General features: G+C 48.9%; 1 protein-coding gene across 1 annotated transcript in view; it reads left to right on the forward strand.

Moving 5' to 3' along the window:
- The window catches only part of ELP1 (elongator acetyltransferase complex subunit 1), a 754,242-nt gene that overhangs the window by 660,884 nt on the left and 70,857 nt on the right, over positions 1–22,501 (forward strand). Inside the window, exon 35 of the mRNA XM_085636502.1 lies at positions 9,688–9,842. Coding sequence (XP_085492628.1) covers positions 9,688–9,842 — 155 coding nt within the window. The remainder of the gene's footprint in view (positions 1–9,687; positions 9,843–22,501) is intronic.

The following is a 22,501-nucleotide window of genomic DNA, read 5'->3' on the forward strand; positions in this document are numbered from 1 at the left end:
TTTCGTGGCTACAGAAGGGGTGCCCCACCACGTTCCAACCAGAGCCACAGGCTGGCGCAAACTAACCAGCCTCTGCACGGCCGGGGACGTGGGACCCAGCGACATGGGTCGGGGGGCCAGTGGGTGGGCCAGTCCAAAACCGCACCCTCTCCCACAGCCTCCACACCATCCTAGTCTGACCGTACAGGGCCACCAACGACCAATGGGCGGCAGGATTTGCCATCACCTCCCCCACTGGTCCACCATCACGTTGGACAGGTGGGTTTTGCAAATAGTCCGAAGGGGCTACTCCCTCCCCTTCGAGACTTCTCCCCCATCCATGCCACGAGTATTTCGACACATGTCGGAGGATCACTTGGCCCTTCTCCGTCAGTAAGTTACGGCTCTCTTGGCAAAGGGAGCCATCGAACGAGTCCCTCAGCCAGAAGTAGGTCATGGCTGTTACTCCCACTACTTTCTGGTGCCCAAGAAGGACAAAGGCCTGCGTCCAATCTTGGACCTCAGGGACGTCAACTGCTTCATCCTGAAGGAGAAGTTCAATCTGTTGACTCAGGTTAAGTTGGACTTGCAGGATGCCTATTTTCACATCCCCGTCCTGCCTGCCCACCGACGTTACTTACGTTTCACGGTTTGCCACAAGCATTTTCAATTCACCACGCTCCCCTTTGGTCTTACCAGCGCCCCTCGGGTGTTAACGAAAGTGATGGCGGTGGTCTCAGCACATCTGCGAAGATCAGGGGTTCCAGTCTTCCACTATCCGGATGACTGGCTGTTAAAGGCAGGTTCGACCCAGTCGTATCCCACCTTCAGACTACGGAGGATCTCCTGCATTTGCTGGGGTTCACTACCAACGTGCTGAAGTCACACATGATTTCCTCTAAGAAGCTCCGTTTCATCGGTTCTGGACACAGCGCAGTTTCAGGCCTATCCTCCTGAGCAGCAAGTCCGGGATATTCGGGCTATGATACCGATGTTTCAGCAATTGTCCAGGGTTTCGGTATGACTGACCCTGAAGCTTCTGGGCCTCATGGCCTCCTGCATCCTGCTGATGGATCATGCCAGATGGCATATGCGGGCTCTGCAGTGAGACCTGAAATTTCAGTGGGCGCAGCATCAGGGCAATTTTTCTGATTGCAGCCAGATCTCGGAGGGCACGGCACACCTACTGCAGCGGTGGCTTTCGAACCAGGATTGGGTCGCCGGCATATCACTCTCCCTTCCCCAACCAGTGTTCACAGTAGTGCGTCACTTCTGGGACTGGGCGGCCACATGGGATAGGTGGAGATCAGAGGCCTCTGGTCTCCGGCGGAGTTCCAGCTCCATATCAACCTTCTGGAGCTACTGGCGATCCGTCTTGCACTGAAGTGCAGGTGTTCACGGACAACACCACCGCCATGTGGTACTGCAACAAATAGGGCAGGGTTGGGGTCGTGGACCCTATGCCAAGAGACTCTCCGCCTCTGGACATGGCTGGAACATCAGGGCATGTCCCTGGTGGTTCAACACCTGGCAGGTTCTCTGAACGCTAGAGCAGCTGAACAAAGCCGCAGATGCGTGATGGATCACGAATGGCGTATTCACTCTGAGGTGGTGCAAGGTCTCTTTGGTCAGTGGGGAGAGCCTTGGTTAGATCTATTCGCCACTGAAGAGAACGCGTAATGTCAGAAGTTCTGCGTGTTGGAATTTCCAAGGCGGCACTCACTCCGCAATGCTTTTCGTTACGAGTGGAGCTGCGGTCTTCGGTACGCTTTTCCGCCTATACCACTTCTACCCAGAGTGCTAAAGTATATCAAGCGTGACCGGGCCCAAGTCATTCTTGTGGCGCCAGACTGGGCATGGAGAGTCTGGTATCCCGAGCTCTTACACATGGCCATCGTTGCTTCGGTCAGACTGCCTCTTCGGGAGGATCTTCTGTCGCAGCAACAGGGGAGGGTCCTCCACCCAAACCTGTCCAGTCTCTACCTCCTTGCGTGCAGATTGAGCAGCGACAGTTGACAGCTTTCGACCTTCCTCCCGAAGTCTGTAATGTAATCTTTGCAGCCAGGCGTCCCTCCACTAAAACGGTATATGCCTGTCGGTGGAACAAATTTGTGGCATGGTGTGTAGCAAAGGCTGTAGATCCCCTTTCTGCCCCCCTTTCTGAGGTTCTCCTCTTCCTTCTTTCTTTGGCCAAGCAAGGCTCTGCTCTGGGCACTCTTAAAGGCTATCTTTCAGCCGTTTTGGCCTTTTCTTCAGCTGCCTGATCATCCTGCTTTTTTCAAATCCCCTATTGTAAATCGTTTTCTTAAGCGTATCACCCACCTCTTTCCTCCTGTTCCTTTCGTGATGCCCCAGTGGGACTTAAATCTGGTCTTAACCTACCTTATGTGCCCTCCCTTCGAGCTGCTACATAATTGCCCTCTCAGGCTCTTAACTCAGTAAAACTGCCTTTCTGGTTGCCCTCACCTCTGCTCGCAGAGAGAGTGAGCTCCAAGCTCTTTCATCTAAGCCTCCTTTCCTTGCAGTCCATCCGGACAAGGTTGTTCTCCGCACAACGCCTTCATTCCTTCCCAAAGTGGTTACTTTTTTCCACATAGGTCAGACCACCACTTGACCCACCTTCTTTCCGCCCCCGCATCCTTCCAAGGAGGAGGAGAGACTCCACCATCTGGATCCAAAATGTGTGTTATGATTTTATCTTGATCGCACACGAGAATTCTGGGTGGACAATCAACTCTTCGTGGGCTATGCAGGTGCGAAGAAAGGTCGGGCCGTGCCAAAACGAACCATCTCCCGATGGGTAGTTTTTTTCATCAATATTTGCTATTCCTTGGCAAAAAAGGAACCTTTGGTAGGCCTGCGGGCCCACTCCACCAGGGCGACGGCAGCCACTACCGCTTTGGGATGTAGAGTCCCCCTCAGTGACATCTGCCAGGCAGCCACGTGGGCATCACTGCACACGTTCACCAAGCATTACTGCCTGGATAGTCAAGTCAGGAGAAACAGCTTCTTTGGCCGTTTGGTTCTCCAGGACTTTCTGGTGTGAATTTGGTTCACAGACCAACCTCCGGGGTTGGTATTGCTGGGGTATCTTTTCTAAGGTAAGGAATCTATAACTAATTGTATCTTTCAGATGAACAAGTTACTTACCTTCTGTAACGATATATCTGTAAGAGATATATATTAGTTATAGATTCCTTACCACCCCACCCATCCTCCCCGTTCTGCAAACTGACTTCTAGAGTAAGGGACTCCCCATCAGGGCCCTAGGTTGTGCACCAGTTGTCAGTGCCTCGCATGGTTCTGCGCTTTTGGCGTGGAAAGTCATGTACAAAGAACTGATGTCAGCGCACAGGGGGCGGCATCTAAGTAGATACTGCAACGTTATCCTGGCGACCACAACTCCGACGACGGATGCGGAGTCGACCGACGCCACCTACCAACGCGCAGGGGTACTGCTAAGAAAAGAATTCTCCGGAATCAGTCTGACGGGTAATTCTGAGGTTAGGAATCTATAAGTAGTATGTGTCTCTGCAAAACTAGATCCTGTTCCCGAATCTAATCAAAACACTAGAATAAAGATGTATATCACAGTGGGGCATTTTTAATGTGTATACCGTCCCTTTTCAGGGATCATCATATTAGAATAACAAGCATCACAGCGTAAGTCTCTTTGCAATCGAACATTATCGTGGGTCTCTCCTACCCCCGTTTTTCTTTTCCTCACGTTCACTTCTTTAGCACCCTGTCAGATTTAGTTTCACTTGGTGGATATTTTCGGTGGTCTTCTCACTTGCCTTTAAAAACCTTCTTTTCTTTTCTATTTTATATATCTTGCTGTTCTGATGGTCGCTCTTCAAGCAACAACGACTTTTGGACTAATAGCACTGAATGTCTTCTGAGTGTATATTTCTCTATTGTTGTTGTAGCCCTGAGGAAGTCAATGGGAGATATACCCAAGACGAAACACGTGTTGGCTACATCGGTTACGCCTATATGTTGATACGAACCATCTGTGAAATACCTATGGCTTCTGACTGTGATGACATCCTGAAAATAAAGAAGAACACTGAAATACAGACTCTGGATTAATACTCTTTCTTTGGACTGACTTTTTGATGAAATGATCTTGCCCTTTGCTCGGGTACAGGATCTAGTTTTGCAATTTGCTCTCTGTGAACCTTGTCCACAGAGGACACTTGGAAACATTGGTGGCCGTTTCCCTCTTGTTCCCTTGAGCATCTATTGGACACTACTGATGTCTTGGTTATAGTAATGGTATTGCGCGAAGTCTAACCTAGCCACATTTCGAAGTTGTATAGTATATTTCTCTTACAGATATATAGTTACCGAAAGTAAGTAACTTGTTCGTCGGGTCCTGTCTTTCCACACCTTTTGATGTGGGTCCGGAGATCCATTGATTCCAGTCAAATTTACATTTTTCTTTCCCCTACATTTTTTCCCAATGTGTAACGGACTTGACCAGCCAAAAACTTACAGGGTTCAAACCTTGCAAATACTGCAACCGGCAGATGTCGATGACAGATGCCCTCGAGGTCTGTTTCTGGTGCCTCAGCGCCAGCCGTTGTGTGAAAGCTGCGCAAAGATGAATAAGAAGGTCATCCGTGACCGCAAAGCCAAACTTGCCATTGCAGAAATCACTCTCTTTCTCCCAGTGACCTTTTTCTTTGAAGTACAGGAGTTTGGGAAAGTTAAAGGAAACATAAGAAGCCACCAAGTCCCTTTCAACACCCAAGTATGTCTAGGCCACTGAGTCCCCACCCCACCCATTCGGATCCAATTATGCGTTTGGTCCTGGTACACCTCCTCTTTACCAGGCCATTGGTGACACCTCAACAACTCCACAAGCTCAAAATGGCCCTAGACCGAATTTTTGGTTCTCCACCAGATCTCTCTGGATCATCGCCTTTGGGTTCAGCCCCATGTTGACCTATAAGAGTCCATGCAGATGTCAGAGGAGCACCTGAAAGACCTGCATTGGCGGCTGCTCAACCACAATTGAACCAGCGGCAGATACCTCTGTCCGCCTCTCTCAACTCTGTGTCTCTGGAAGTGACTGAATGCTTAGGGCATTTCCCTGGTCAACCAGCACCTGGAAGGATCTTTAAATGCCAGGGCAGATGAACTCAGCTCCCTTTGCCCAGCAGATCATGAATAGCAGTTACACTTGGAAGTGTCACAGTGCATCTTCCACCAGTGAGGAGAACCCTGGCTCGATCTGTTCGCACCCACAGAGAATGCTCAGTGTCCAGAATTTTGCATGTTGGATTTCCCAAAGTAATACTAACTCGAAGATGCTTCTATCTCAGCCCGGGCTTGGGACTCCTGTATGCCTTTCCACCCCTACCTCTGCTGCCCAGAGTACCAAACAAAATCAAGAAAGACCAGGCCCAAGTCATCCTAGTGGCCCTGGTCTTGGTGAGGAGAGTAGTACCCTGAACTTGTGGCCGCATTTGATCAGGCTGCACCTTTGGGAGGACCTCCTTACACAGCAGCAAGCCTAGTCCTTTATCCGAGCATGGAGAACTTATACCTCCATGCCGGGAGATTGAGCGGCAACAGTTGATGGCTTCTGATCTCCGTTTTGAGGTAGTTGGTGTTGTCTTGGCAGCCAGGCGTTCATCCACCAAACTTGTGTACGCAGGCCACTAGGAGAAGTTTATCTAGTGTTCCACCATGACCTCTAACCCTTGACATCTTGTTATTTTATCTGTCTTTAGTTGAGCACCGTTTGTGGTGGAAACATTTAGGAGTTATCTTTCGGCCTTTTTGCATTTGCCAAATCAGTCATTACTTTTCAAATCAGCTGTTATGATATGTTTATTGAAAGGGCTAATCCACAAGTTCCCTTCAACACCTTTTGTGATACTGCAATAGTAGCATAATTTTGTACTCATTAACTCATGTACACTCCCTTTGAACAGATGCACAGCTGTCCGCTACACTTGTTGACCATCAAAACTATCTTCCTCATTGCCATTATCTCAGCAACGCTAGTAAGCAAACTCCAGGTGCTATTCGTCCAGCACCCCTACACACATTTCTTCCCGGACAAATTTGTCTTCCGGATGAAGGTATCCTTCTTGCAAAGAGAAGTTAAGCCCTTCCACGTTGGGCAGTCCATCACCTTGCCTGCTTTCTATGCTCCACCTCCTCCCTGTAAGAAGGACCGCCTCCACTGTCTTGACCCTACAAAGGCCCTCAGTTTTGCCATTGATCAGACCAGAGACTATCGTTTGGATGATCAACTGTTCGTGCCACTTCTCTAGTGCAAAAAAGGGGAAAGCAGTGCAAAAGAGAACCATCTCCCAATGGATTGTGTTATGGATTAAGATCTGGTATGGGCTAGCCCAAAAGCACCCCTCAGAAAATGTACATGCTCATTCCAGCATAGCAATGCCTGACGCGCGGTTTGCCAGTCTTGGACATCTGCCAGGCTGCTACATGGGCGTCCCTTCACATGTTCCAGAAGCACTGTTGTCTGGACAACCAGGTCTGGCAGGATAGGCATTTCACCCGATCTGTCTTGCAGAATATCCTATTCTGAGCAATTCCACAGACCCACTGCCTGGGGAGATACTGACTTGGAATCTAATCACGAAGTTAGGAATCTATGGTCAAAAGTCTCTATCAGAAGAACAAGTTGCTTAACCTTCGGTAGCCCCCAGTTCTGTGAAATGGACTCATACAGTCTTTTAATTAGCTCCCATCCTAGATCCACATGCTGGATTATTCTTATTCCTTTAGGCTCTGCGTCTGACGGCACGAACAGAGATTAGAAAGAAACTGACAACTACGTGCAGAGGTGGAGCATATATAGGCACTCCGTCACATGTGGGGTAGAATGGATCTGATGCAAAGATGCTCGACACCACCTGTCGACTCATAAGGGAATTACTCCAAAGGTTTCTGGATGCAGCTTGTAGTGTGGGGAAATTCATATGGAGAAGAATCTGCGGTTAGATTGTATCTACCAGAAAAGACATTACCAAAGGTAAGTAGCTTGGACTTTTTAACCATCAGAAGCTTTGTTTTCTTATGGATGTTAACTTCTTGTCATATTCAAACTTGAAGGCTATTCCTAGGTTCACTCTTTTATGTTAACTTTTTAATTTTTTTTATATCTGTTACATTCTGGCATAATTAGGGTGTAAGAACTCAAACATGTACTCAGGTGTCCCTCTATAGATTAGGTGTGGTGATGAAGGAACACTTAATTTTGTGCAGATTTGGCTTAACAATCAAAGTTTTGTGTATTTTCTTGATAATCTTCAAGTGTGCAAATTAGGAGAGCCTTTTCTGAATAATTTCCCACATGCCAGTAGCCTGCTACTCTTGCGTGTCTGGCGACATAAGCTTCCAAGATTCAAAGTCACTTCCACAAAATCAATGAAAGGTGTGATTTCCTTTGCCATCTCATCGATTCTATTTGGAAACCTCAAAAGCAACTGTTACACGAAGAGCTGGAGAGCCAATGTATCTAAGCCTCATGGTTTTAGACAATACAATTATAATCTTAACAGACTGAAGAGCAAATTATTACAGTGGACCTTTAGGCACAGTTCTAACATCAGTGTCTTGTTTCAGGTGAGCAAACTAGGTTTTGTAATAACAACAGATGTGTCAGTGGACAGTTGAAGGGAGGTAATCCACAAAAGAGAAGTGCCCCTTGTCAGTCATTATACAATTTACTAATCTCGAGCTCAGAACTAGACAACACAGCTTCAATCCTTCCTATCAAGAGCCAGAGGTGCATCAATTCCTTCCATTCAGACAGTACGACTTTGGTGTTCTATGTAATTAAGCATGGAGGGAGGATGCCAGTAACTGTTTAAGTGAGAGATCAGGCAAGATGTACTGTTGAAAGCCAAACATGTGCCAAGAATCAAGAACAAATGGGGCTCTCTGAGTGAAACCCTGACAGTCACACAACTGCTGCCAATTTTCGCAGACTATGGGAAATCCACATCAGACCTCGTTGTGACCAAAGCCAACAAAAAATGGCATTTCTCATTTACATTAAACACACAAGGTGATGGAAGGAATGCTTGCAATAAGTCTAACCACTGGCAGTCGCCTAGTGGTGGCATTCCACCCTATCATTCTTTTGCCATCATGCCAACTCAGTTTGGTCAAAGTCATATGCAAATCGGTCTTGACCCTGGTCCAATAGGAAAGCTCAGCCCAAACTGCCAGACCAGGTCCTCCTTGAACCAGAGCACAAGTAATTCAATACTATGCTTGCCTTGATTGGCGCTTGCCTGTCAGGTGTAGCTTCGTTCCGTGGGCAAAGTGAACACAGGACCCACATCTGGGCATACCTTTGCCACCTAGGTCAATAAAACAAACACACGAAAGGTTGTGGGAGGAATGCTTGCAGTACGTCTAAAACTGGCAGTCGCTTGGGATAGCATTTCAACTCATAGTTCTTTTGCAGCCCGTGCCACCTCAGATTGTATCCAGCCATATGCAAATTAGTCTTGCCCCTGCTCCAATAGGAACAGTCTAGCTCAAACTGCCAGGCCAGGTTTCCCTTAACCGGGACACAAGCAACCCAAGACAGGTGTCTCCCTGATTGCAGCTGATCATTTAGGTGTAGTATGGTCCAAAAGTTCGAGTGAATGCGGAACACATCTAGGCATACCCTTGCTACTTAGGGCATTACATGAAACACACGAAAGGTAATGGGAGAAATGCTTGAATTAAGTCTAACCATAGGCAATTATTTAGAGTATCATTCCAACCCATTGTTCTTATGCACACCATGCGACCTCAGTTTGCACCCAGCTATGTGCAAATATGTCTTGACGCTGCTGCAATAGGAACAGTCCAGCCTAAAATGCCAGGCTAGGTCCTCCCTCAACTGGAACACAGACAACCCAAGACTGGTTTCGCCCTGATTGGGGCTCCTAACTCGGGTGCAGCCCCAGTAATCACCAGCGACTAAGATCAGTTCAAGCATCCCACCCATCATCTTTGTGTTCACTTCCGTTCTTCAATTTTGGCTGCTTCAAAAGGGATCATGGGAGAACTGCAGTTTACATGTCTGAGTTTAGTCTTTTTACCGTTTTCACTTGCTAAATTCTGAGGTATGATGGCCTCTTGAGGGAGTGGAGTGTCACTTTATTATCACCCTCAGCGCATTGCCTAGAGTTTGGGGGATTCTCAAAGGTACACTTACAGTTTATAGTAAGTTTACTCATGTTCATCATTCACAAACTACATGTGGAATTTTACAATGCTGCACTTCCTGTACTTTTGTGCACAGAGTTCTCCTCAACCAGAGACTCTGCTGTCAGGCCGAGAACTCAAGTATAGGTAGTGTGGAGTCATAAAATGCTGCATTTTGCAGTATGTTTTATAGTACTACAAAGCGTACAACAAATTGTCGTTTGAGAATCAGGCTCACAAGTCTTTTCCAATGAGATGAGTGTGCTATTAAAGGGACACTGCCACACCTATGCAGGGATGTTTTCCTTTTCCAACTGTTAATCAAAGGTTGCTCTAAGACTTGCCCTTCAACAATAAAGAAAGGTACAAGCACTTGAATCAATAAAAAATACCAGTGCTGAAGATCTGTAGTTACAGGTAGCTGTCTTTTTTCTTCCATTATACTACAGCTGTTAAAAATTGGCTTTAAAATACCGTAATTCTAAAAGTGATTATGTCTTCTTTGTTACTTTGCAGGTGAAGTGCACTGCGTGTTGAAGGTGCTTGTTCTCTTCGAATATGATGAGCAGGCCAGAGAACTACAGCAAGTTATGGATGATGTGCTCAAGCTCATGGAAAAATCTATCCCAGAAATCTGGATCACAGATCGGCAACAAAATTCAGCAGCTCAGGTGAGTACATGCTGCTCTATGTCTTGGCAGCACCTCTCCTATTAAATGTGTGTGCACAAGATGCAAGAATTTCTGCTGAAGCAACAGTCTGATTTTTCTGTCTTTGCTTCAAAACAGTTGAATCTTGAAGTTTTTCCCCATAATACTATTGACAGAATGATGCCTAATGTGGTAAATGGAGATGCAGGGTAGCCAGTTGTATAGGTGAAACAGGATAAGGTTTATTTTCAAGATAGTAGTCTCAGGTGACAGTTAAAGATGGAAGGAAGGAAGCAGGAGGCCCCACCAAGAGCAGCATCCTTGCTACTCAGCCCACTCATTCTAACTGACACTCACTCAAACCATGCACACATTGGCCTTCTATTACCCCACACTCACACTGGCTGAGCAGCAGGGGACATATAACTAAGGAGAGAATGCAAGGCATAGCCATGAAGATACCACACCTAAATAACAGTACTTTCTAGTAACTCAATCAATCAATCAATCAAGAAAGCTTTATTCGATTTTGAGATTAAAATCATAAAAGCGTACGTCAGAATATTCATACATATATATATAAAGATAAAAATTCTAAAAATGATTTGATTATACATAGTCAAAGTCAATCGGTATAGTCCCCTGTTAATGAAAAGTTCATCGAATTACAAAAGAATCCAGTTAAGATTAGTACATTGAGCTCCGAAACTTAACAGCCAGCTTTAAAAAGCTTGTTAATGCGATGATAGTACATTCATTGTCCAGCTGTAATAACCTAATCATAGCCAACCTACAAGTACGTAATCCCCAGGACTTTAAAAGTGGTTTCAGAAATGCCCCCCTGGGCAGCTGATAGAATTTACAAAAGAGGACGCAATGAATGTTGGATTGAGCAGAGGTATCATCACAGGGGCAGGGTGGGAGTTCATTCGACCAGGAGTTGCAAAAAGGGAAAGCAATCATACGATAGAAATTTCCGAATCTAAGGCGAGTGAGAAGCATTCGGGCATAACAAGAAGGCTGAGTTAATAAATAGTTTTGGAGGCCTTCTTGCATGGTTATTTTTTGGTAGTTGAGAACTGTATTTTTTATTTTTTCCAGATTCCATCTTTTAGTTATAAGATGGTTTAAAGCCAGCTCTCTTAAGGTCTTCCTAGAGACCGATTCCATGGTTGAAGGCTCCATAAAAAACTCAGGGTGGCCAAGGTCAGTCATCATATTTTTTACATATGTGAGCCATTTTATGTTGGTTACTCCGTCGAGATTGAGACAATCAGTAATCAAGTCTCTGTTAAGTTTGGTCTCCGGAGTAATCCAAATCTTATGCCACAAGAGTATAGGCGCAATTTTAATAATATCTAGAATATACAGCAGGCCCAATTCAATGTGTATAAAATAGGTCGATGTAGATTTTGAAACTCCTAATAAGTAGCACAAGAATTGATTTTCAGTTTTTTGTAATAGTTGTGCATTTTCAATACCCCAGAGACCAGCTCCATAGGTGGCAGTAGAAATACATTTGGCCTTGTAAAGAACAATCAGCTCTTTCACTGGTCTGCCACCTAATTTAGCTGAGAACTGTTTTAGCGCGCCAATAGCTCGGATGAGGGCCAAATTTCTAGCGTTTATCGCTGTGTGCCAATTTCCCCTCCGGTCAAAATGTATTCCTAGGTAGGAGAAGTTGTCCGTGGTCTCGATTCTGCTGTTATCTAAAAAGATTGAACAGGGCAATTTCTTTGTTCCCGGACCACAAGCCATCGTGTATGTTTTTGCAATGTTAATTTTTAACCCTCGTTCATTCATATAAGTTGCGAACTTCAAGACAGCCCTCTGTAGGCCTATCTTGTTCCGAGACATAATGGCGGCATCATCAGCATAGAGGAGTATTGGGGTCGGAGCTCCTAAAATTTTTGGATAGTCATGCTGTGATTCTGTTAGATATTGGCCAATAGAGTTTATGTATAGGGTAAAAAGAAGGGGGGCTAAAATGCACCCCTGTCGTACCCCTCTCTTAATAGAGAATTTATCAGAGCACTCGCCTTTGTTTCCGTAACGGACTCTAGCACCTGCATCACGATACAGAGTTCTAATAAATACTAGGATATTAGAATCTAAGCCCATTTCAGATAATATGGACCATAGTAGCTCATGATTCACGCAATCAAATGCGGAACTCAGGTCCACGAATGTAACAAAAAGGTTTCCCTTTTTTGCCTGCGTATATTTAGATAAAACTAAGGCCAAGTTTAAACTCTGTTCTATGGTCCCTTTTCCTGGACTGAAACCATACTGTAAATGGGATAATACATTATTTTCCTCTGCCCAAAGTTGAATTCTGTTTAAAATTGCCCTCGCTGCTACCTTCATTAAAGCATCTAAAAGTGAAATTGGGCGGTAGCAGGTTGGGACATTTCTGTCTCCTTTTTTAAAAATTGGGACGACTATAGCTTCAGACCAGGATGGTGGGAGCCCATGTCGATTAAAATTATTTAAAACATTCGTTAACAGGGGAGCCCAAAGGTCGATTTCTGCCTTGTAGACATCCATCGGGACGCCGTCGGGGCCGGGGGCTTTACCTGAAGGACTGTCTTTAATTGCTTTAGTAATCTCCATGCAATTGAAGGAAATCCCTATTGGGAATATAATCGGTAGAATTGTGAGTGGTTGAATAATAACTCCGTCAATCAGGGGGTAACCATAATTAAGGTTTCCTAAGTTGTCATATAAGTTTTTAAAGTGATCTACCCAAATTTCCCCGTTTATAGCCATGTCTATAACATCGGTCTGGTTTTGCTGTAAATAAGGAGCGTTGACCGCTTTCCAGAAAGCTGTATTGTCCCTAGATTTGGATGCTGCAATTAAGGCCGACCAGGCCTCTTTCTTTAAAGTCTGTTTCCTGGTTTTTATGGCCAAATAATACAGTTTTCTAGCTTTACTAATCTCAGCAGGTGATTTGATGATTTCATGCAGGGCCCTTTTTAGGTTTTGAAGAGCTTTAGTGCAGTTTTTGTCAAACCAACCATGGCCTATTTTAGTGTTAGGTTGACGCTCTTTTGTTAATAATTTTTTCAGTTCAGATTGGATTTTTAAGAAGGGAGTCAAGAGTACTGATGACTCCTCTGTTTCTGTTAGACAGGCTAATATATCGGGTAGGCTAGTTCCCATTAAGGTATGTAAAAGAACGGCAGGGTCAACCCTGTCCCATTTTATAGAATAGCCATTTTTTGTGGCTAAGTTTATATTGAGATGGTATTTAGGTATAACTACAGGGATCTCCTGAATCGTTCTAATTTTAAGATTAAAAACAATTGGGTAGTGATCACTGAAGAAAACATTAAGTGTTTCCCAGGAGATGACGAATCCTTCATTGGGTGGAGATAGGAGAGTAAAATCAATAGTCGAATTGCATCCCCGCCCGTGAAAGGTTGGTTTAAAGGGGGTATTTGGGGTGCAAAGTTCGTTGATAAAAGACAGGTTAAAATGAAAAAGCATGTAATTAAGAGTGTCGCCCAGTTTTGAATGAGCAAAATGTGTAGGGTTGTCGTCCTTATGTTTACCAAGGCCGCAAATGCCTTTGGAAACATGTGGGCAAATAGTACAATTAAAGTCGCCCAACCAGATCAACACCGACTCACCCTTTCTGTGGGTCTTAATAGCATTGACACTCGTCATGAGATTATCGATCTGGCTTTCTAGATTGCTACTGGGGATATTATTATAAAAATTTATGAGGGTTAGAGATCTTTCCCGCCCCCAACTAACATTTAAAATCTGGTAATACTCAGTGAATGTATGTCTCAGTACCTTAATGCCCTGCGTTATTAAAACATAAGTGCTCAGACCTCCTTTATTTCTCCCCTGAGAGGTTATTTGTGCAGGAGCATGGAAGGTCTGGTAACCTGGAATGTGGAGTTCATCTATAGCCCACGTTTCCTGGAGGCAGATAAAGCTATAACATGTAACTATGTCTAGCCACGGTTGGTGTGATATTTTATTAGAAAGGCCTGCAACGTTCCATGAGATGATGTTATCAGCATCCCCTATTTCCCTCATAACAAGAGCATTTTTATTTTCAGCTCTGATTTTTAAGGTTTGGGGGAGAGGGGAGCTGAGAGGTATTAAACGGTCACAGTTGGAAGTAGTCGTAGGGTATAAATTATCACCACTGGCTTGTGGCTGATCAATAGGTGCCACACAGTTTAGGATTCCCGTATTACAAATATTAACAATATCCGTTCCAGGATATGAGGTTGCAGCATGGGTGTTAGAAGTCAAGATGGGAGCTCCACGTAGGTCAGACTCCAGGCTAGGTTCTATCTGTCAATCAGGGTCTTCCAGATCTGTAAGTGCCTCAAAGCGGTTTGTGACTGATATAGGCCAGGTTGAATACTGTGGTAAGCTATGAATGTGCTGATGTTGGTGAAGAAGAGGCCTGTCTGGAAAGGGTGAAAAAGAAGGAGAAACCTTCCAGCGACTAGGGTTTCTAGGATGTTGAAACAAAGGAACAGTATTAATAGGTCTTGAGTAATGGGGCGCTACAACTGATCTTGTATGTCTAGGCGGCCTACGAATAGAACTGTTCCCTTGAAGAGTAAGGAGGGATTGGGGATAAAAGTAGCTCAAAACCCGTGTTGATATTCCTTCTACTCCTCTTTCTAGGAACCAGTCCGCTATGTAAGTGACTACTTTCTGATCTTTAAAATTTATAGTCACAATGTCACCTTCTATATCTTTAGGCCTACACCCAAGCCAGGTCAGCCTTCGCACAAATAGGATCTCACCATTAAGATCTGAGGGCAGAGGTCTGTTCTTACTTAACCAGTATATTACTTTGTTTTTAAGTTCCACAAACCCCTCCTTCTTTCCTGGACTTAATTTTGGCACACCCGTAAGTATAATAACATATGGAGCAGATTCGGGTGGTAAGTCAATATATTCGTCCATTCTATCAGAAAACTGTCGTGAGTTTGGCTCCCCGGAAATTCTGGTGTTTTTTCCTTCTAGTGTTTTTTGCGGGGCTACTTTTTCCCTCTCTTCTGAGGAAGTAGGCGCAATTTCGGAGACAGCTGAAATGGCTGGAGGCTGAGTGTTTGTGTCATTAGACAGTGCTGCATCTCTTCCGGGGGTCATAACTGGTTGTTTCCTCTGGTCAGCAGTTGTTTGAAAAATAACCAGATCCTTCAATAAGGAACCATTTGAGGAAGTTACAGTTGTTAGAGTGTCTAATTGCTCGGCTAGCCGTTTTGTTCTCTCATAGAGAGGTAAAAGAAGTGACTTCACGAGTTGTTCAAGTCTCTGGAATAGACAGTCATTGGGGTCGCGGGCAGAAGGTGGCATAGTGTCTTTGCATTTTGAAGAGCCGGGGGATAACCTCGGCGCTTTGGAGCAGCTACCTATTGTTCCTGCACCGCCCCTCTTTCTTTTCAGAGTTGCCACAAGTCTGGGTTGTTTAGGGGAAATCTTTTTCCTAATAGGCCTTGGTTTTATTTTTGGAGGCGTATTCGGTAGATCCCCTTCCATAGCGTGGAGTGGGGAAGTCATCGCACCTGTGTTAATGGTGATTAAGTCCCGCTGAGAGTCTGTTGTCAGCGGCAGATCCTGAAGAAGTAGCGGAATGCCCGGGTCGCTAATTGAGGCAGAAATATTTACCAGTTTGTGTGTTACAGGTGAGGGAGACGGAATCAACTGTATAGAACCCAGAGAGGAACGTTTATCAGAGAGTAAACCATGGGACAGACGACGTTCCGTGTCCGCTATTTCATTGTCCAACTTAGAAACAGCTTTGGCCAGAAAGTGGTCAAGGGTCCCTTTCCGTGGGCCTCCCAAGAGTGTAGTCTTGCCTTTGGATGGCTGTATAGGCGGAGTTATAGGCATACTTAAAATATGGGCACAAGCAGTGGAGAGGTACAAATATACGCGTACTGTAAACACAAAGACTGCAAAGTTCGAAATATAGTGTTTACCGCAAACTGTGTGGGAAGATATGTAAAATATCTTACTTGTAACTGCCAAATGGGGTGGCCCAGCCCGGCCTCTTCCGGCCCCGGACGGCCACAGACGGTCCCGCCCTTGTCCCGGGCTTAGCCCGGCACTGCCCGCGCGCGGTCCCGCGACGCGGGTATCACGGCGATCTTTTAAGCGCCTCCCTGGCGCCAAACCAGCGTCGGCGGGTCCTCAGCCGCTGGGGGTTGTGGGGGATGTAGTCGCGTCCCCGCTCCGCGTCCGCAGGTGGTGGTAGCGGCGGCGGGGGACGAGAAAGCAGCAACAGTGAAGAGTCTCGCTGGGCAAAGTAAGTTACAATCCCTCAATACGCAGTCCACAACGCTACTCTGAGCCCGCTCCGTCGGTATCCCGGCGATCTTTTAAGTGCCTCCCTTGCGCCAAACCAGCGTCGGCGGGTCCTCAGCCGCTGGGGGTTGTGGGGGATGTAGTCGCGTCCCCGCTCCGTGGCCGCAGGTGGTGGTAGCGGCGGCGGGGGACGAGAAAGCAGCAAAAGTGAAGAGTCTCGCTGGGCAAGGTAAGTTACAATCCCTCAATACGCAGTCCACAACGCTACTCTGAGCCCGCTCCGTCGGTATCCCGGCGATCTTTTAAGCGCCTCCCTGGCGCCAAACCAGCGTCGGCGGGTCCTCAGCCGCTGGGGGTTGTGGGGGATGTAGTCGCGTCCCCGCTCCGCGTCCGCAGGTGGTGGTAGCGGCGGCGGGGGACGAGAAAGCAGCAACAGTGAAGAGTCTCGCTGGGCAAAGTAAGTTACAATCCCTCAATACGCAGTCCACAACGCTACTCTGAGCCCGCTCCGTCGGTATCCCGGCGATCTTTTAAGTGCCTCCCTTGCGCCAAACCAGCGTCGGCGGGTCCTCAGCCGCTGGGGGTTGTGGGGGATGTAGTCGCGTCCCCGCTCCGCGGCCGCAGGTGGTGGTAGCGGCGGCGGGGGACGAGAAAGCAGCAACAGTGAAGAGTCTCGCTGGGCAAGGTAAGTTACAATCCCTCAATACGCAGTCCACAACGCTACTCTGAGCCCGCTCCGTCGGTATCCCGGCGATCTTTTAAGCGCCTCCCTGGCGCCAAACCAGCGTCGGCGGGTCCTCAGCCGCTGGGGGTTGTGGGGGATGTAGTCGCGTCCCCGCTCCGCGTCCGCAGGTGGTGGTAGCGGCGGCGGGGGACGAGAAAGCAGCAACAGTGAAGAGTCTCGCTGGGCAAAGTAAGTTACAATCCCTCAATACGCAGTCCACAACGCTACTCTGAGCCCGCTCCGTCGGTATCCCGGCGATCTTTTAAGTGCCTCCCTTGCGCCAAACCAGCGTCGGCGGGTCCTCAGCCGCTGGGGGTTGTGGGGGATGTAGTCGCGTCCCCGCTCCGCGGCCGCAGGTGGTGGTAGCGGCGGCGGGGGACGAGAAAGCAGCAACAGTGAAGAGTCTCGCTGGGCAAGGTAAGTTACAATCCCTCAATACGCAGTCCACAACGCTACTCTGAGCCCGCTCCGTCGGTATCCCGGCGATCTTTTAAGCGCCTCCCTGGCGCCAAACCAGCGTCGGCGGGTCCTCAGCCGCTGGGGGTTGTGGGGGATGTAGTCGCGTCCCCGCTCCGCGGCCGCAGGTGGTGGTAGCGGCGGCGGGGGACGAGAAAGCAGCAACAGTGAAGAGTCTCGCTGGGCAAAGTAAGTTACAATCCCTCAATACGCAGTCCACAACGCTACTCTGAGCCCAGTACAATTTCGAGAGGTTTGACCAGTCTTCCTGCGATGCGCTTGAGCTGCTCTTCTTATGAAACAGTAGACTGTAAAACGCTTCTTTTCTGACAGTGCTGCACTCTAAAATTGTTGAGTAGTTTGGTTTCATACACCGATGTGAGTGGCGAAATTAATTTAGATGAGAGGAAGGTGCTTGGAAAAGTGGAACGAAGGACGGTGCATGATCGTTAAGTTGGTGAAACTGAGCAATGGACGTAGGGAGGTAAAGTGTGGCGTTGGAAACATGTGGCCTGTAGTAACTCAATAGAAGGATATTCCCTTATACAATACATTGGGGTATACAAATTGAATAGGGAACATTACTTTGTTTCATTTAAATGAAAGATAATACTGTGCACTTCTAACCTTTTTCTGAAAGATATTTATGTGAAATTTGTTCAATACAGGGCAGTGCAGAATTTTTCTTGATACATTTCATAAACATTCACAGCATTAAATGAACATCTTAATGTAGCATATGGTACAGTGACTCGCTGCAATTAAAACACACGTGAGACACAGAGGCCCTGAGGAAAGTTGTGTGAAATTTGAAGATAAAAGGATTTGATTTTTTGATACAATTTCATATAGACAATTTGGGGACCTAATATAGGAGACAAAAAACAAAAAGTGGACTTATGGGACTTTATGCCTATGTCTGGGGCTATGATAAGTATGTCTATGCTATATAGAGCCCAAGCAGTGGACCTTATGAGCATTGTATAGTTTGTTTTTTAGCCCCCATTTTTGGTTCAGTCTGTCAGTGTGCTTTTAAGGTGCCTATATAATAAACAGTAAACCTGTATCTGAAAGAGACACGTTAGTGATAGATTCCTTACCTTAGAATATCCCCAGGCATCATACTGGATCCGGAAAGTCTTTTCGTAGCAGTACCCCTGCACGTCAGTAGGTGGCGTTGTGCGGCTCCGCATCTGTCACTGGCGTCGTATGTGCCGAGATAACGTCACGGAGACTACTTAGGCGCCACCCATGCGCGCTGACGTCAGTTCTTTCTTTTTCCGCGCCAGCAAGCGCAGATCTGGTTAGGGCACGTACCTTAGTCACTTTTTGACTACTCCTTTTGAAACTTTTTGTCTCCTTTTCTCCTTGGTGCACGTAGGGATGCCTGGCTTTAAGTCTTGTGGGGCCTGCTGTCGCAATATGTCGGTGGCGGACTCCCACGATGTTTGCCTCTACTGCCTGGAGACCGACCACGACTCCCGGTCCTGCCAGGACTGTCGGGCCATGGCCCTGAAGGCCTTGAGGGAGCGGCGCCGGAAGCTGCTGGAGGTCCGGCACTCGTCCCAGCGCCATTCTGGTTCCAGGGACCATTCCCGGGAACGTTCGCGGGCCGCAGTCGTCGCTCCTCGGGGTCCAAGTCTTCGCCCTCCGATTCCGGTAAGAGACGACACAAAAAGAAGTCGAAGAAGCGAGTTCGCTCTCCGACGTCCCCCCGTTGGTCTTCAGATGCGGACGAGGGGGACAGGGGTTCTGCCCCTGCGGCTCCTTTGGAGGCTGGGAGTCCCGCGGCCTACCCGCCTTACCCGTGTCCATCGGCGACACCCGAACAGGTGCAAGAATTTCTTGCTACCATGGACCGTCTTTTTAGGCCTCGGGCTCCCGCCGGTGCGCCTTCGGGCCCCCCGGTCCCGTGACCGGATCCTGTTGGGCCGCCGGCGGATCCAGCTTCTGCGCCACAGGATCCTGCGCCATTGGCTCCGGCGCCTGCGCCACTAGGTCCAGCGCTACCAGCTCCGGCCCCAGCGCCACCCTCGGCTCCGCCCCCGGTGCTGCAGTGGGTCCCCTTCATCCCGCCCTTGCCCAGGTTCCAGGACCATTTTGTTCCAGCCTGGGATCCGCACTGGGACGCGGCGCCGGCTCGGCCCCGGCTGGCGCCGTTTCCAACGCCGTTTGTTCCTTTCCGGGCTCCATCTCTGCCGCCGCGGTCTGTTCCCCATGTGACAGAGGTGGAGGACGACTGGGAGGGGTCCGAGGACCCTCTTGCCCATCAGTGTGACTCCGAGCAGGACTGGGTGGACGACTTGGAGGACGCCGGTGACCTCAACATCTCCTTTGACCTGGGGTTTGCCTCTCCCCCGCCTACCATGGAGGAGGGCACCTCCTACATAATGGTGCTCCGTCGGGCAGCTGAGGTTCTAAACCTTGATCTCCCTACGGTGGCCCTTAAAACTAATCTCCTCACTGAGGTGCTCCAGACGGCGTCCACTTCGTCGGAGACCCTGCTTCCATTTAACGACGCCATCACTTACGTCTTGTTGGCCACTGTGGATAAGAACGTCGCCAGGCATCACTGCCCGGCGCCTGGTGACCCCACTTTTCTGACCACTCATCCTACGCCTGAGAGCCTGGTTATCCAAGCCTCGACGTCGCAGAGTGCCTTTCCCACGACTCCGCCTGATAAGTACTCTAAGAAGCTGGAACAGTTTGGTAAGCGGTTGTTCTCTTCGGCCAGCTTGGGGCTGCGGTCAGTGAACACCGCCTGCTTGTTGGGCCTCTATTCCCACGCAGTGTCGGATACGGTTGCACAGGTGTTGCCTCAGTGTCCTGAGGAGGTCCACGCTGTGCTGTCCCAAGCGGTTGCTGAGGGTAAGGATGCGGCTAAGTTCGCCATTCGATGTGGTTTGGACACCGCTGACTCACTGGGCAGGGCGATTTCTACGACTGTGGTGCTTCGTCGCCACGCCTGGTTGAGACCCACCGGGTTCTCGCCCGATGTCCAGGGCTCGCTCATGGACATGCCCTTTGATGGCACTTGCCTGTTTGGCGATAAGGCCGACAGTGCACTGGAGCGTTTTAAGGATTCGCGGGCCACGGCCAAGTCCTTGGGTCTTTCCGCAAAGAGCCCGGCCACTCCTGGTTTTCGTTCCTTTCGTGGCCACGACAGAGGCGCCCAGGCATTTTCGTTCAGCAAGCCTGTGCAGAACCAGCCTCAGCGCGGACGCGGCTTCCGCAGGGGTTGGTCTGGGAATCAGCGTGGGGGTCAGTCCACCTCCGCCCCCCCCTGCTTCTACCGCCAAACCTTCCTAATCCGAGCTTTGTGGGGCAGTGGGTGGCAGGATCCGCCACCACCTGCCCCACTGGCGCGATATCACATCGGACAAGTGGGTGTTGCAGATCATCCGCAGGGGTTACTCCCTTCCCTTTCAGTCCTCCCCTCCAGCCATGCCACCTCGGTGCCACCGCATGTCAGGGGATCACTTGGTACTTCTCCAGCAGAAAGTCATGGCCCTCTTGGCCAAGGGGGTCATCAAGTGCGTTCCTGGGCCGGAAGTAGGGAGTGGTTGTTATTGCCAATACTTTCTGGTCCCCAAGAAGGACAAAGGGGGTCTGCGTCCCATCTTGGACCTCCGGAACGTCAACCGCTTCCTCCGGAAGGAGAAGTTCAAAATGCTGACTCTGGCCTTGGCTGCCCTTGACCCTGGAGACTGGATGGTAGCGTTGGACTTGCAGGACGCATATTTTCACATCCCTGTCCTGCCGTCCCACCGGCGTTACCTGCGGTTCACGGTGGGCCAGGAGCATTTTCAGTTTGTCGCGCTCCCCTTCGGCCTTACCAGCGCCCCTCGGGTGTTCACGAAGGTGATGGCGGTGGTCGCAGCTCAACTGCGCAGGTCAGGGGTGTCAGTCTTCCCTTACCTCGACGACTGGTTGCTGAAGGCGGGCTCGCCCCAGGCAGTCGCCATCCACCTTCAGACTACGGCTGACCTCCTGCATCTGCTGGGGTTCTCCATCAACGTGCAGAAGTCGCACCTGAGTCCCTCCCGGAAGCTCCCCTTCATCGGAGCGGTTCTGGATTCAAAGCTGTTTTGGGTTTATCCTCCCGAGCAGCGAGTCCGGGATATTCAGGCTATGATTCCGATCTTTCAGGCTCTATCCCGGGTTTCAGTCAGGATGACCCTCCGGCTCCTGGGCCTGATGGTCTCCTGCATCCGGGTAGTGCCACATGCCAGATGGCGTATGCAGGCTCTGCAGTGGGACCTGAAGTTCCAGTGGGCGCAGCATGAGGGCAACCTGTCCGATCATGTCCAGATCTCGGAGGGCACTGCACGACAATTGCAGTGGTGGCTCACGAATCGCGATCAGGTCAATGGCAGATCCCTCTCCCTTCCCCAACCAGAGCACACAGTGGTGACGGATGCGTCCCTCCTGGGATGGGGAGGCCACTTGGAAGAGGCGGTGATCAGAGGACTCTAATTTCCGGCGGAGTCCGGGCTCCATATCAACCTTTTGGAGCTTTGGGCGATCCGACTTGCACTGAAGGCATTCCTTCCCTCTGTCCGGGGAAGTGTTGTGCAGGTGTTCACGGACAACACCACCGGCATGTGGTATTGCAGCAAACAGGGCGGGGTGGGGTTCTGGACCCTCTGGGCTCTGCGCCTCTGGACATGGCTGGAACATCAAGGCATTACCTTGGTGGTTCAACACCTGGTATGTTCTCTGAACGACAGGGCGGACGAACTCTGCCGCCGGTGCTTGATGGATCATGAATGGCGTCTGCACTCGGACGTGGTGCAAGGTCTCTTTCAGCAGTGGGGAGAGCCTTGGTTAGATCTATTCGCCACCAAAGAGAACGCGCAATGTCATCAGTTCTGCGCGTTGGAATTTCCACGGCGGCACTCACTAGGCGACGCTTTTCGTCGCGAGTGGAGTTGCGGTCTATTGTACGCCTTTCCGCCTATACCACCTCTGCCCAGAGTGCTGAAGAAGATTCGGCGCGACCGGGCCCAAGTCATCCTTGTGGCTCCGGATTGGGCACGAAAATACTGGTATCCCGAGCTACTCAGCATGGCGAACGATCCCCCGATCCGACTGCCTCTTAGGGAGGATCTTCTGTCGCAGCAGCAGGTGACGGTCCTCCACCCGAACCTGTCCAGCCTCCTCCTCCATGCGTGGAGATTGAGCGGCGACAGTTGACAGCTTTCGATCTTCC

The sequence above is a fragment of the Triturus cristatus genome, chromosome 2_1, assembly GCF_964204655.1.
Source record: "Triturus cristatus chromosome 2_1, aTriCri1.1, whole genome shotgun sequence".
NCBI lineage: Eukaryota > Metazoa > Chordata > Amphibia > Caudata > Salamandridae > Triturus > Triturus cristatus.